This window comes from Carettochelys insculpta, chromosome 27 (assembly GCF_033958435.1).
Source record: "Carettochelys insculpta isolate YL-2023 chromosome 27, ASM3395843v1, whole genome shotgun sequence".
In the NCBI taxonomy this organism is placed as follows: domain Eukaryota; kingdom Metazoa; phylum Chordata; order Testudines; family Carettochelyidae; genus Carettochelys; species Carettochelys insculpta.
The window spans coordinates 11,276,864-11,291,649 of NC_134163.1; the positions used below are offsets into that span (position 1 = coordinate 11,276,864).

The 14,786-nt window shown below is 60.5% G+C and overlaps 1 protein-coding gene across 1 annotated transcript; it reads right to left on the reverse strand.

The window, feature by feature from the left end:
• Nucleotides 1-241: 241 nt before the first annotated feature.
• PLPP2 (phospholipid phosphatase 2) lies at nt 242-14,520 on the reverse strand. The gene is made up of 6 exons (XM_074978273.1): nt 14,346-14,520; nt 3,662-3,813; nt 2,938-3,215; nt 2,499-2,556; nt 2,023-2,199; nt 242-1,335 (listed from the first exon to the last, which is right to left on the reverse strand). Exons 1-6 carry the CDS (start codon nt 14,395-14,397, stop codon nt 1,198-1,200), a joined length of 855 nt encoding a protein of 284 aa, XP_074834374.1. The 5' UTR covers nt 14,398-14,520; the 3' UTR covers nt 242-1,197.
• Between the last annotated feature and the right edge of the window lie 266 nt (nt 14,521-14,786).

Genomic DNA, 14,786 nt, shown 5'->3' on the forward strand with positions numbered 1-14,786 from the left:
TGTGTATTGCAAAGCCAGCAAAACAAAACCAGGGTAGGCTAGGGTAAGGATGCTAAGAACCCACAACCCATTCCCACTGAAATGTTCAAAACCTATCATTTGATGCAAACATTTCTATTAATTTGGGGCTTCATAAAAATCTCCCCTTTTCAAAACCAAACCCAACCCATTTTAAACATATGCATTTCCAGGCCTCAAACCTCCAGGGAGTAAAAGAATAGCCGTGACACTGCAATTCTTTAAGGATGATCTAATTGAAAAATAAAAACACACTGAATGCAAAAAACCCCCACATCATTACGAAAATTGATACAGTTTAAAGGAGGCACAAATCTCCAGCTGCCTTTGGCACAGAGTACAGTGGAGACAAGGTCGTTAACCCATTACCTGGGCCACTTCCTGCCCTCTCAAAGGGCCAGAATCCGTGCGCATCTCCACGCTACAATTTATTTCCTTTACCACAGAAGATTCCCACCCATTCCCCGTTAAAGAATCAGCTGAGCAGGCTGAAGCCTAGAGTTTCCTATGGCTGTCCAGTTCACTCCCCAAAAAAGCAGGCACATCACAAACTCACGCAGCTGTTCACTCCAGCCCTGTGGCAGCCCCAGCACTGCAGGGCCCAGGTAGACGGGAGCTAATCTCGGCGGTTTGTGGATCCTTGGCGTCAGCTGCTGGTTACTAGGAACATTTTAAGGTAAGCAAGGTGCAGAGGACTGGGTCTTGAATTGCGAGTGCCGGTGGCATGGCCCTGCTGAATTGTCCTGGCAAAGATCATCTTTGGAGGTGAATATAAAGGCACTTGGCGTCCTGCAGTCTGAAGCATCGGGTGGAGTTTGCCGTTTGCTGCACAAAATCCGCCCCTGTGCCGCCTCCTCTCTCGGCCTCTTCTACGCAGATGCTCCCTGCTACCTACTCACTGTGTGATCTGAGCCCCTGGACCGCAGCAGCAGGAGGGCTGGTTTAGGGGGCACTGCCAATGCACAGCACGTCTTGTGAGCATTAAAAGTCTTTGCTTGGTCCCCCCCAGCCCCAACCGAGGCAGGGTTCCAGGGCACTATGCAGAAGCAAGGAACTCATTAGCCGCAGAACCAATTAACAAGATAAGCTGCTCTTCCCAGTCCCTGCCCTGAACCCCGGCACATAGGTGGGGGACCTGGGCTTTGCCATCAGTTGGCCAGCAGCGCTGCCTCCTGCGGCTCAGGGGGCCCCCCGATAGCTGTAGTGGTTGCAGTCGGGCTCACTTATGGTCAGTGGTAAGCTGGGCTTGCGTTCGGGGTCCTTCTCCGTGCACTGCAGAGGCGAGCGCTGCTTGAAGAAGTCAGAGACATAACGGACCTGGGGGGAGGGAGGAGACAAGAATTATCCCCTAAAGCCTCATTCTCTCCAGGGAGCATCTCTCAGCGAATCCAGCAGCTCTGGGAGATCCTGTGGCGACACCAGGCAACAGGGCAGTCCAGCAGCCTCAATAAGATTTAGGCCTGCGTGACTTGCCCAAGGACGTGGAGTGAGTCAGTGGCAGAACTGGGAACACACTCCGAGCAGCAAATGAGACTGATCTGGGACAGCACCAGCAGTCAGAGTCCCAGGTAGGAATTCAGAGCTCGCTGGTGGCCACGACCCTGCTGAGCTCAGGGTAATCATGAGGCTTTAGGCTGTTCCACCTGAGCCCTGGGCCATCCAGGGCACAACAGACCAGGTGCTCAAACTACGGCCGAGCAGGTGTGTTGCTTTTCTTGAGCATCAGGCACCAACAGGGACCTGAAGGTGGGATACTGGATTTTGTACCGGGCAGATGCAGAAGGAGGGGAGTGAATCGGGGTGCCCAGTTTTGGGGCTGGATGAGGCTAAAACCGGGTGGAGCAAAGCTGCGAGGAGGTTGGAGGGGAAAGGTGCTGGGTGAGCATTTGCAGGGATCCATCCACCAGCTGGTGAGATGTAATCGCCAGGCCCTCGGGGAGGCCACACGCCCACAGCTGAGCCCAGGAACCCTGCGGGAGGGGGAAAACGCCTCTGCTTGCTTACGATGAGGACGGCGACAAGAGCCCCCTGCAGGAGCCCGACCAGCACGTCGCTCCAGTGGTGCTTGTAGTCAGACACCCGGGTGTAGCCCACGAAGATGGCAAAGGCGATCAGGAAGAACTGGACTGTGGGGCGCAGCAGCCGGGCCCACTTCCCGCTCAGCCGGGCCTGGATGTACAGCTGGGGGAAGAGGGAGGGTTGGACAGCGCCCCGGGACACGGGGTCACTGCGCCACGCCCCCGGCAGGGGCCAGGAAGGTGGACTGAACACCCGATTCCGCCCCCCAGCAGCCAGGTGGGGAGGCGGCAGCATGGACAGGCAAAGGGATTAACCCAAGTTCGCTCATTAGGGGCTGGCAGCCAGGGGGCCTGACTCGCTGCTCCCCCAACGAACAGAACCCAGGGTTCCTCCCAGCCCCCGGAACTAGGAATGGAACGCAGGAGTGCTGAAAGCCGCCCCTCCCGCAGAGAGCTACTCACGGCGAGGAAGACCATGCAGTACATCCCAAAGGAGGAGTGCCCAGAATAGAAGGACAACCTGGAAGAACAAAGGCCAGGTTGACGAGGAGAGACCCACGCACCCTTTTCCATGCTCCCCAACGGGCAGGTCCCTGGAGCACGACGCCCAGCAATTTCCAGCCCACCCTTCACCATCCCCTCCACACGTTCACCCCAGACAGCCAAAGGAGCTGCTCCCCCCGTTCCTCCCCTGCCGCTGGCCCGTCTCTCCCAGCCTCACCCGCCTGGCATCATCTTCACCATCCAGTGGCCAGGAGGGTCCATGTCTCCAGGCCCTTCCCACCAGAGCACATGGTGGGGACCAGCATTCCCCAGGTTCTGGTTTCAAGCCGCCCAGCCCACCCCAGCGACCGCGAGAAGGTGTCCCTGACTGCCCCCCCCGGGAAGCCCCTCACACCACCTGGACTCGGTGACGTTCCTGGCGTCTCCCCGGCACACGTTCTCCAGCTGCACGTAGCTGGAGCAGTTCACCTTGGCCCAGTCGGGGTCGCAGACGGCCAGGAAGTTGGGCCGGAGCCGGCCGAGCATGTACTTGGCCAGGTCAGTGAGGGACTGGCTGACGGCCCCGCCGAAGAGGAAGGTCCCCACCACCTTGTAGATGGCGGCGAGGTAGTTGTTGTACTCGGACTTGGAGTACAGGTGCTTGTTGTACACCAGCCAGGCCTCCCCCATGGAAATCTGTGGAACACAAGAGACAGCCAGGAAGTGACCACCCAGAGGGCCACCCAGGAACCTTGTCCCCAGGCCGGCCAGGGCTGGCTCGGCTCTCCAAAGCAAGGCCGGCAGGGCCAATCCCAGCAGGACCACCCAGGAGCAGGGTGGCAGAGGGGCTGCTCCCAGCAGAGCGCTGCTGCAGAGAGGTCGATGCTGGCTCTGGAGAAGCTCCAGCAGGGGACAGAGGCCTTGTGAGTTACCCCCACCCAAGCTGTTCCCCACAGGGAGCGGCCTTGGGATCAGATCAGTAGAACCAGAGATGCCCTTCGAGCTCTGGCAGGCAGCGCAGGAGCTGGGCTGTGGGATCTGCTCAGCCAGGTGGCGGTGGCGGGGGACGGGGTGGAGCCAGGCGGTTGAAGAGGGACCGCGGGGGTGGCGAATGGGGGTGCCCGGCTGCCCGGTTTCCTTACGATGACGACGGTGCAGGTGATGGTGACGCCGGCCATGAGCCCGTGGGTGATGGTGTCCGGCCTGTAGGGGTAGCTGATGGAGTCGTCGTGGCAGTAGAAGCCGCGCTTGTATGGCGAGTTCACCAGCGTGAGGATGACGAAGGGCAGCGAGGCTGAAGGCGGAGCGGGGAGGGGAGTCAGGGAGACTTGCTCTGCAGAAGGGGGCTCGCTCCCCCCTTCCCTGGAGAGCCCGGAGAGACCCAGCTCCAGGCGCCTCCCCCCATCCTTGCGACTCCTCAACCCCTTTCGCTGCTTGGGCGATTTGCGGGCTCCTGGCCCCAATTCCCCGGGATCAGGGAGCCACACCCCAAACCCAAACAGCAGCAGAACCAGCCTGGGGCTGCAGTGGGACGTGGCCAGTGAAGGGCCAGTCCCGGCTGGAAGGGACCAGACTCGGGGCTCGGCAGCATCAGCGGAAGGCATGGGAGGCACCTTGCCCAGAGCCCAGGACACCCCCACTGGCACAAGTGGGCAGGCTCAGCAGACAGGTAACCGGGGCGAGGCCAAGGGGCACCAGCCGAGGGCAGCCCGCAGGGGAGGGCTGCTCCGTCCCTGCCCACACGGCACCTAGTCTCTGGCTGGAGGGGACCCAGCGGGAATCACGTTACTCCCAGAGGGGAGAGCTGGGATCAAACACAACTCTCCCCCCGGGGCGGCACAGGCCCAAGCCAGATCCCAGAGAAGGATGCTGGCCTGTCCCAGCCGAGGTCGGAGATGGGCCAGATGGGGAAACTGAGGCACGGAGCAGGGAAATAGTGCAACATGGCTGCTCTAAAGGTCTCTCCAGGCCTGGGTCCCGAGGGGATGGGCCCAGTCACTTCTCCCCACCCCTGGGGAGGCCACGACCTCAGTCACAGCTGCCCTGATTCACAGGAGAGGCAAAAGCAGCCACTCGGCTCCCCTCCCCTCCCCTCCCCTGGCGTTGGTTGATTAGCAGAGCCCCGTTATCAGGCCCTGGCAGCTGCCAGCCGGGACAGGAGGTGGCTGTAAACACAACCGCCCACAGAGTGGAAATTGCAACTCAGCCGCAAGCAGCTTCTCCACACTACCTCCCCGTCCCCAGCCCTCAAGGGGACCCCCATACAGCTACCACAGCAGGGCCCTCTCCAGGGCAGAGGGCCTGGGACAGTGCAAAGACTGAGTGAGGCTGGGCGGCCTGTAAATTAAGGCCCCATCCTGGCACTCTCAAGATGTGGGTTCAGGCCCCAGCCTTGCCACAGACTCCCTGCGTGAGTCGCTCTGGCCCTGCCTCGGTTTCCCCAGCTGTAAAAGTCAAGGTCAGAGTTTTCTCCCAATCTGTATCTGCCCTGCCTGCTTCGACTGCTGGGTCTCTGGGGTAGGGGTTCTCTGTACATACAACACCCCACGCTCCCAGCTCCTCCGGCAAATCCCACCCTATTACAGATGGGGAAACTGAGGCAAGCGGCTTGTCCACGGTCACCAGTGGGTCAGTGGCAGGAGCTGGGATTCCAACCACGACTACCTGTTTCCCCATGCCCCACCAGCGAGCGGAGGCGCTGACTCAGGAAAGGCCCACGCCCACATAGGCACCAGTGGGTTGGGCCCAGAAGCACAAGGAGGTGGGGCCGGTGATTTCAAAACTCAGCCATTTCCAGGAACTGGCACCCAGGAGGCTGCAGAGAAACCTGGCCCAGCCTGGTGGCTGGGATGCCCCCTCGCCTGCGCCTGCCTCCAACACCTTTTAGGCCTACTGAAGCCGGGCTGAAGAGTGGCCGGGACGGAGAGGGGAACAAGTGTACCAGAGTCCTGAGCTCAGGGCCCCTCCAGACATCTGGAGAAAATCAAGGGGGGAGTGGGGGCCCCAGTCAGCTAGACAAACCGGAGCCGCAGAGCTCTCTGGACTGGCCTGACCCCAGGGACAATCATCCCCTGGAGCTGCCCCAGGGCCAACCTCCCTGCAGAAGAGGGGTCACATGTCACCTCTTACCCCTGGATCCCAGGGCTCATTCTCACGCGCAGCCAGACTCAGGCTCCCCACGCAGGGCCAAGCCTCTGGGGACACCTTGTCCCAAGGGAGCAGGTCACCTGGTCACCCCATCCTCAGCCTCAGCTCCCACAAGGCCCCGGTCTCCTGGTCTCTGCCAGCCTAGCTGGGCAGCGACACCCCTCCTGGCCAATCAACCTGCTTCCCTTCGGCCCCACCGAGGGCAGTCGCGGCTCCCTATGCTGAATACGGGACACCGGGGAAAACTCCAGCGAGTTCACCGGCCACCAGAAAGGGGCAGTACGAATGCTCCAATTGCCATCGACTTGACCGAGTCCCTTAAGAGGGCGCAGGGCTCCCGCGGGGAGAAGAGAGACAGGCGTTCGCCTGCGTCTCCCTCACACAGGGGCACGACCGGACAACCCTCGCTGGTGCTCCCCACCCTCCAGGCCTGGCTGGGGCTCTGCCGCAGACCCGCCTCTCCTGGTACATCTTCCCGGGGGGGGGGGCCGCACAGGGTCCCAGCTCTCCCCCCTGCCGATTTCTGCCCAGGTTCCCAGCAGCCGCCTTTCCGCCCTGTGCCGAGGGATGGGACGGGAGCTGGGTGCAGCTGCAGGGATGGGGCAAGGATGACCCGACCCCTATCTTGGCAGAGCTCATCTCCTCTTCCCCCCTTTCACCTCACACCCCCCTCACCCATGGCTGGAAGCAGCTTGTTCCTTCCTGTCCTCAGCGAACACCTCCAGGCTGCTGCAGGCCACCCCCAAAACCCAGCTGCCTCCAGTGCCAGCACAGGTTTTGTGCACCAGGGCCCTGGGAGCCTGCCTGCAAGGACCACGACACGCATCTGCTGAAGCGGGTCTCTGCCCGTAAAAGCTCATGCTCCGAAAAGGCTGTTTGTGCCAGAGGACTCCTCATTGTTTTGGGGGATGCAGATAACCCTGCAGCCCCTCTGATGCAGGGCTCAGCGTCTCCTGGCCAGCACCCCCGGCTGAGGGTCTTGGGCTTTCCAGAAGCACTGATCCAGCCAGCGGCAGCGGGGGAAGGAAGGAGCCTGCTGGCCAGGCTGCTGCGAAGGTCAGCACATGACCAGGGGTTGGCTCCCTGCACAGCTCTGGGAGAGGGATGCACCCCACGGTGGGGGATATGGAGCAGCAAAGCAGGGAGGGGACAGCGGGAGGGAAAGGACCGACGACGGAGCAGCAGAGGCGATACGTAACCATCCACCGCCTGCCCACACTCACTAACCACCGCAGCTTGCAGGGCACTGCCAGCCCTGGCCAGAAACGGCGGCTGGGGGGGAAGAGGAGCCCTGCAGGCTGACAGCCCCCGTGCACAGGGGCTGGGCTGATGGATGAGGGGCATCTCGACCAGGTACTGCATGCTGCATCTATGCCCCACCCCCAGGCGGGCACACCCAGCCCCATCCCTGGCCACCGGACCCCACCCCACTTGCAGCTGGTGAGCCAGGATGTGGCCGGGGTCGGCGGAGACAGAAAATACAAGACAACTTCCCCATTTCTAAGAAGAATTGAGGACACCCGCCGGCCTGTCCCTTTAAAAACCAGCCGCTGCTCCCCCTCGCCCAGCCACGCCACGGCCGTCTGCCCAGACCTCCAAGTCCACAGGGCCACCACCAAACACCTCCCACAGAGCCGCTTCCTGGGATGCGACGTTCCCTCACCAGCGGCCGAGGGCCGTGCCGCCCACTTTGCCGTGGCCAAGGCAGAACCGCCCGCAACGGGAGCCAGCGAGCCCCAGCGTCTCTGGTCCCCAGCCTTGGGCTCCCCCCGTCGCCCCCTCCGCCAGCTGGCTCCGTCACAGCCTCTAAGAGGGCAATTTTCAGCCCGAGAGGTTTCGCCCAAAATAGCAGCTCCGGTGCCTGCCTTCGCCAGGTGGTTAGTGGGCAGCGCGACGGCTCACGACCGCTCAGTGACTGGGGCTGCAGGAAGTGGAGGGGGAGAGACGCTGGCTGCGTGGTATAGACGGTGTCATGGTGTATGCACTCGGGGGGCTGCGTGCCAGCTGGCAGCACCAGCGTTCCCGCTAAGCTGTGCGTTTGGGTGGATCCAGGTGCAGCCCAGCTGATTCGCAGGGCGCCCACAGCGGGTGTTTTATTGGTGGTGCACATAACAAAATTTATTCTGCACACGAATGGGAAAAATGAGAGGGAACATTGGGCAGCTGTTATAAAAATCCCTCATCTCCATCCGGTTCTGGCCGTCTATCCCCCGCAGGCTGCAACATCCCAGCCGCTCCTACGCATTCCCCCGCGGGGCATGGACAGAGCCCCCCAGATCAGACCCCTTGGGGGGCAGGAGCCTGCTACTCCCTGCAGCAGGTTGGGTAAAGCTCAGAGTCTGCATTTGCTTCTGGCCCCTGACGGCCAAGCCGGGCTGAAAGCTGCGCGGACACTGCCAATGTGTCTCAGCCGGCGGCTCCGTGTCACAGGGACGAGGCCAGAGCTACCTCGCCTCCCATGTGCACGGCGCAGGCACCTGGGCCAACTCCACAGGCGAATCTTGGGCGGAGCAAGTCTCGTTCTGTGCCAGCTCAGCCGGACGGAGGCCCGCGATTCAGTGCCGGGTGGGGCCAGGAGAGAGTCACTCCACCCAACGGACTGAACCCTGCCTGCTGCCACTGCAGTGCAGCAGGATAACGTGCAGCACCCGGCCCTCTGGCTGCAGGGCTCATGGCCCGAGATGTGCTGGCTCCGGTACATGGGTGCACAGGGAAGCATTCCCAGTAGGGGCGCTCCAGCCGGCCAGGATGTGAGGCCAGTGCAACATTGCAAAGCTGCAAACAGACCTGCTCCAGAGCCAGCTGGGCTGCAGCAGAAGCAACCCCAATGAGGCATCCACCTGCCTGATCCCACCTGCGACTCCCACAAGGCACCCCAGCCCCATCCTCGGAACAGCTCCTGCCCTGCAGAGACGTCTGGGTGCTGGGTCTCTCCCACGGCCTCCCACTTTACTCTGCGGACCCCAGGCTTTGCCCCAGCTGGGGCCGTCACTTTCCCAAGGGCGAGGCGGGGATGGGCGAAGCCACCAGCACTGGGAGAAAAGAGCGTAAGAATGGTCAGACCGAAGGTCCGTCTAGCCCAATGTCCTGTCTTCCGACAGTGGCAACGCCAGGTGCCCCAGAGGGAGTGAACCGAACAGGAAATCATCAAAGTGAGCCCTCTCCTGTCACCCATTTCCTGCCTCCGGCACACAGACTCCATTCCCAGCCGTCCTGGCTGATGGCCACCGAGGGACCTAACCACCACGAATGTACCTCGCTCTCTTTTGAGCCCTGTTAGATTCCTGATCTTCCCACCCTTCTCCGGCGAGGAGTCCCCAGGGCCGACCCTGCGCTGCGTGAAGAGAAACTTCCTTTGGTTACTTTTCCACCTGCTGCCCATTCATTTCATTGGGTGACCCCTAGTTCTTGTGCTATGGGAAGAAGTAGATCACTTTTCCTTAGGCACTTTTTCCACACCGGTCATGATTTTATGCACCTCTCTCACATCCCCCCTTCGTCTCCTCTCTTCTAAACCCAAAAGTCCCCCACTTTTTCATCTGTCTTCATACGGCGCCTGTTCCAATCCCCTCGTTGCCCTTTTCTGAACCTCTCCCAATGCCGACGTTATCTTTTTTGGAGAGGCGGCGGCGGCCACACCTGTAGGCAGTATCCGAGCCGGGGGCGCACACGGATTTATGCAGAAGCAATAAGATATCCTCTGCCTCATTCGCTATCCCTTTTTAGCTGATTCCCAACCTTCTGTTTGCCTGTTTGATTGCTGCTGCCCATAGAGTGGATGTTTTCGGAGAACTATCCGCCCTGACTCCAAGATCTCTCTCTCTCGAGCGGTTATCACTAAATGAATCCCATCAGCCCCCATCGGGGGGATGAGCCCTAGCACGAGAGGGAAACGAAGGATTGAGCAACAGGAGAGATCAGACCCCAGGGCAGCTCCCTGTTCTGCATGGCCACGTGCTTCAGACCACCCCCTGTGCCACTCCCCAGCTATGCCAGGGTCCCACAGGCCCCCCCCCCCGCTGCATTCCCACCGCACTGGCGGCTGAACACCTGGAATGGGAATATGACCCCCTCCACCCACTTCTGTAACCAACGCAAGCAGTGAGCTGGCGGCCAGGCACTTTTCTGCATGACCCTTCCTGGCTTGTACATGTTGCAGCAAGTGGTGTAGGCCAGCCAGCAACTGAGTGTCACTGAATGGATCCTAGTAGCCCTTGGGTTTGGCTGGTTGCCCCCCCAACCCCTTCTGGGGGGTCTCCAGCTGGGCAGTGTGCTGGGCGTTGGTGGATGTGTCCCCGGACAGCTTGAACAAAGTCTCAGCTACACCTGTCAAAGTCAGATGGGCCCATGTGGGGCAGGGCCAGTGTCATGGGACTGATGGGTTCTCTAGGGTCACAAGGGGGTGTCTAGGCCTGGGATGGGCTCTGCTCTGCACAGAGCCCAAGCAGCCCAGCTGGTCAGATGGGAGGAGGGGGCGGGAAGAGAGAGGGGAGAAAATATTCCATTTCCAAATGAAGTGAAACTTTCCAGCCAAAGGCATTTTCTTAACAGTTGGCCCTGCTCCCTGGAACGGCTCGGAGTTTGCAAGGTGGTTTATAAGGTCTTGGAAAACAGAGGAGCTTCTCCATCCAAGCCTGGATTGCAGACCCACGGGAAGGCGGCAAACCAGGCCTCATTAGCAGCACCAGGACAAGCCCCTCATGGAAACAGAGATTGCACCAGCAGAGCTTACACTGGTGCAAGACAAGGACAAGCTGTACCCATCCCATGGCTCCGCTAGAGGTTTGCGCTGATGCAGCTACAGTGCAATGCTGGGGCCTGGCTGTCCTGGGGTGAGTGGCTTGTCTCTGTTTTCACCAGTGCAATCTCTCAGAGTGGATGTGCTGCCCTGGGACATGCTGGGCTTGCACAAGTGAGAGTTACGTTGGAAATTACCAGCATATACTGCACTTGTGCAAGCCCCATTTTGCATCAGGGCACTGCCCACATTCGGGGGCTTGCACTGGTCAAGTTACGAATGACCCTAGTGTGGACAGGTTGCAGGATCATCCACACTTAGCTGCAGGAACTTTCCCGCCCATGGGAACCAATGCCCAAGGCATTAGCGGGGGAGAGCTGAGGAACCGCAGGAGGGAAGGAGTGAAGCGGGTTGTTTTAAAGCTTTGCAAGGGTTGCATTCCAACCAGCAGCCTCTCCTCAAGTCCTGTTGTGGGCCCTCAAGAGTTAAGAAGCAGAGAGAGAGAGAGAGAGAGAGAGAGAGAGAGAGAGGACAGGGGTCAGCCCTGGGCTACAGCACAGAATTCAGAAGGACTGCACAGATGTTACTTAACAAGGAGCTTTTCACATCTAGGCCTCCGGAGTTCAATTCCTCCACTAGACTGGACTTGGCTGCAGCTCTCACCCCATGGTTGTGTGGGTGCCTGTGAGATGGTTTGGTGGTGAGGGGCAAGTGGCCCCATCACTGAAACCACCACCAGACATTCGTTTGCCGCCAGGTCAGTAGCACCTTACACCAGCGTAAGCTCCACTGGTGCAAACTGCGTTCCAGGAGCGGGTTGTACGCCGCATCCCGAGCAAAATCCTAGTGCTGCCAAGGCCTGGCTTGCTGCCTCCCTGCAGAGAATCCCAGTGCATGCTGCTGCTTCCAGCCCAGCTCTGCGCAGCCTACAAGATATCCCAGCCCTTCCCCAACGTTGGAGCACCAGCAAACCAAAGGGCCTGCGTGACACCCCAATGCTGGAGGCCTTGGGCCACCTTAAAAGGGACTTATCTCCCAAGTTCCACCTTCAAAAAAAAATGTCCAGGGAACCCTTTGTTTAATAGGCCTCTGGAGGTAAACACACCACCTTTGTCTTCTCCTCCCAGCACAAAGGCAAAATCCAGGAGGTGGGGAAACCTCTGCAAGAGGCGGGGAGTTACCTCCACCTTCCTCTGAGCCAGCCCCTTGCGTGCAGGGCAGGGCCCACCTCCTGCCCAGGTGAGGAACTCACCCTGCTGGTTCCAGCGACATGCAAACTTCTCCCTGGCTACTTTCTCCGGCAGGAAAAAGTAAAATAAAATAAAACAGCAGACCTGCTGCTCCTTGCATGCTCCCCAGGGCTTCCAGGTAAACACAGCAGGCTTAAAAATATACAGAAGACCTTCATTTGCAGCTCAAATTAGGCACCTGTTTTCTCCCGGGATAATTTAATCCACAACCACTAAAAATAAAAGAGCCACGCAAGAGAGAAGGACCTAAACAACACCCGGAAGCTTGGGCCCTTCCCTTCCACCTGTGGTTTACACCGATCCCAGAGGAGGTCCAAACTGAAATTAAGACCTGTGCCTTTCTTTTAAGGGCATTTTAATTACGGACTCTTAGGTGGCTATTTTCGAGGTAGCATTTGTCTGCTCAGGGAGCTAAAAATGGCAGTATTTTTAAGGCAGGACGAGTGTGCACGCTCACTATTTTTAACCCATTGCGACGAGCTTGTGATTGAGCTCGCACGAGGATGGGAAGAGAGGAGTGAACGCACGACTGTTCAGACACCAGGCTGGTAGCAAAGGGGAACTGCCCCCATCCAATGGCCGTGGGGTGAACTGGGATTGGGGGTCTCTGTTCAATTCTTGGCAGCGTCCTGGTTACAAGAGGTGCTGCCCGGGCGAGTGGAGTACCCCCTGGCCCGCTCTCTCCAAGGCACTGTCAAGGCAGCCCAGACACAGCTGTTAATGCAGTAGCAGCTCTGAGGATCGGGGGGTCTATAATCCAGCACTAGATTCTCAGGAGAGATCTGGGGAGACATGTGCCTGGGGGGAAAATACAACTCCTGCTCAAAATCCAGTGCCAAGCCACCCTCTCCTGGACCCAGCAGCCTATCTGCCAGCTGGCCAGTCACAGCCAGGATGCCACCACCGCTCGGAGCCAGATCAACAGTGAGCAAGGCCAGGCCGGCCTCTGGCAGCAACGCACTGGCTGACTGAGCCAGTCTTTTACTCTGCAGCCTACCAGTCCATGCCCCTGCCCTACCCTCGGAGGCTCAGTTCAGCCCCGCAGCCCTGCTAGGGACAGGAGATCAGATGGCAGCATCCATGGCAAAGCTGCCCCTTGGTGCCACTGTGCCCCAGCAGAAAAGTTTGGGTAACCTGCCTGATTTGGTTGTTTACAAAGGAATCTCTCTCTCCAGTTTGCTCTGATTTAACCCGACATTTGCTGGGCAGTCAGCCACTTGCCCTTGAATGCTCCAAGAATGTCCCTTTTGAAACAGAATTCCCAGCCAGCACCAGCCTAAATCAAAGTCACGCACCTTTGGTCTACCTTGGGACCCTCTCTTTGTAGCGGGCTCACAGCCATCTCTCCCCACTTGTGTTCTCTGTAAGCTGAGCACTTGGGCAGCCGCCCAGGAGAATTCAGGTGCCACCCAGCTGATTAGCAGAACGCCCATAATCACCTGCATGTGTTTCTAGTGGTGGTGCACATCCACACAGGCCTTGGTGCACATAATAAAATTTATTCTACCTACAGATGGAAAAATCTTCAAGGGAACGCCTTCCCCCAGCAAGTGCACAGAGAATGGGCCCTAAACATCAGGCTGGGCTGCGGGGGTCGAACCAGGTCGGGGCAGGAGGAGGGGACTAGACCGTGACGGAGGAGGAGATGGGGGGCCAGGCCGGGCTGAACTGTGGGAAAAGCCCTGGCATCAGGCCAAGGCCAGGCTCTCGGGTGGCACGGCACCAGCACTGTCCACCTGTGCAAACGGTCCTCGGGGGTGCAAAGGCCAAAGAGGTTGGTTCTTATCACCCTTTCACTTCTGGATCGGAAGGAACCACTTCCTTATTGACCCACAATCTCGGTGCCTGTACGGGGATGGCTGAGCCTGGGAACAAAGGCCACTGGGTGCAATCGCTGTGGAGGTGCCGGGCTCAGCCAGCGAAGAACCGACACTGCCCAGCGCCCGTGTGGCCCCGGGCCAGGGTGCAGCCCACTGATGCTCCGGGGTGAAAAAGGGGGTGGGGGGGTGCTGCTCTGGGGAACTAGGCCCACAGCAAAACAGGGGCTAAGAGACTCCCTTAACTGGCCACCCGCCGGACAGCCCCCCACCTAACCTCCCACGCCAGCCCCAGGGTGCCCCAGCACTGTGCAGCCAGCCTGGGGATGACGCCAGCCGGACAGCAGTGCGTTACCAGGCTCCCGGGCCCAGCCTGGCTCCCAGAGCTGGAGCAGCACAGGGGGGAGGCAGCTGGGGGGTCATTACACAGCAGGGGCGGTTGTCTGGGGGGCTGCCCAGCTGGCAGCTTTGCCAGAACAGGGGTGGGGAGGGAGTTTTCCAACTGGCTCCGAACCGGGCAGAGATTCTCCCCGAGCGGGTGGGAACTGGGCCGAGGGGGGCGAGTCAGGGCATGGCAGGGACCGAACCGGGCTGGGCCGGAGAAGGGGAGCCGGCAAGAGGGACAGACCCAGGGCAGGTCAGATCGGGCCGGGAGAAGAGGCCAGGAGGAGGGAGAACCAGGCCGGGTCAAGAGGAGGGGAAGGGACCGGACCGGGCCGGGGGTGGTGGGTCAGAAGAGAGGAGGGGACCGGACCGAACCGGACGGACCGGGCTGGGCTGGCGGTGGTGGGACCGGACCGAACCGGACGGACCGGGCTGGGGGTGCCGGGACCGAGGAGGGGACCGAACCGGACCGGGCCGGGGGCGCCCTTACCGACCACCACGCAGAGCACGTCGAGCACCACGAAGACTTTCCGGCGCTCCATGCTGGCGGCCCCGCTCGCTGGCCCGTCGGCCCGGCCCGGCCCGGCCCGGCTCACATGGCCCGCAGCGGCGGCGGCGGCAGGAGAAGGCGACAGAGCGGCGAGCAGTTAAGGTCCGGGCTGGGGGGAGGCGGAGCCGGGCCGGGCTGGGCTGGGCCGGGCTGGGAGCGGACCGCCTCCCCCGCCGCCTCCCGGGGCCAGCGCCTGGGCCGCACGGGGGGGAGGTGGGGTTGTGGGGTAGCAGATGGAGCAGGCGGGGAGCAGTGGGGCACGAGATCGGAGGGGTGATGGGGCAGGGATGAGAGGCGGGACTGTGGGGCAGGAGGTGGGGACAGGGGTGTGGGGGAGATGGGGCAGGACATGGAGAGGGGTTATGGGGCAGGCGGTGGGGT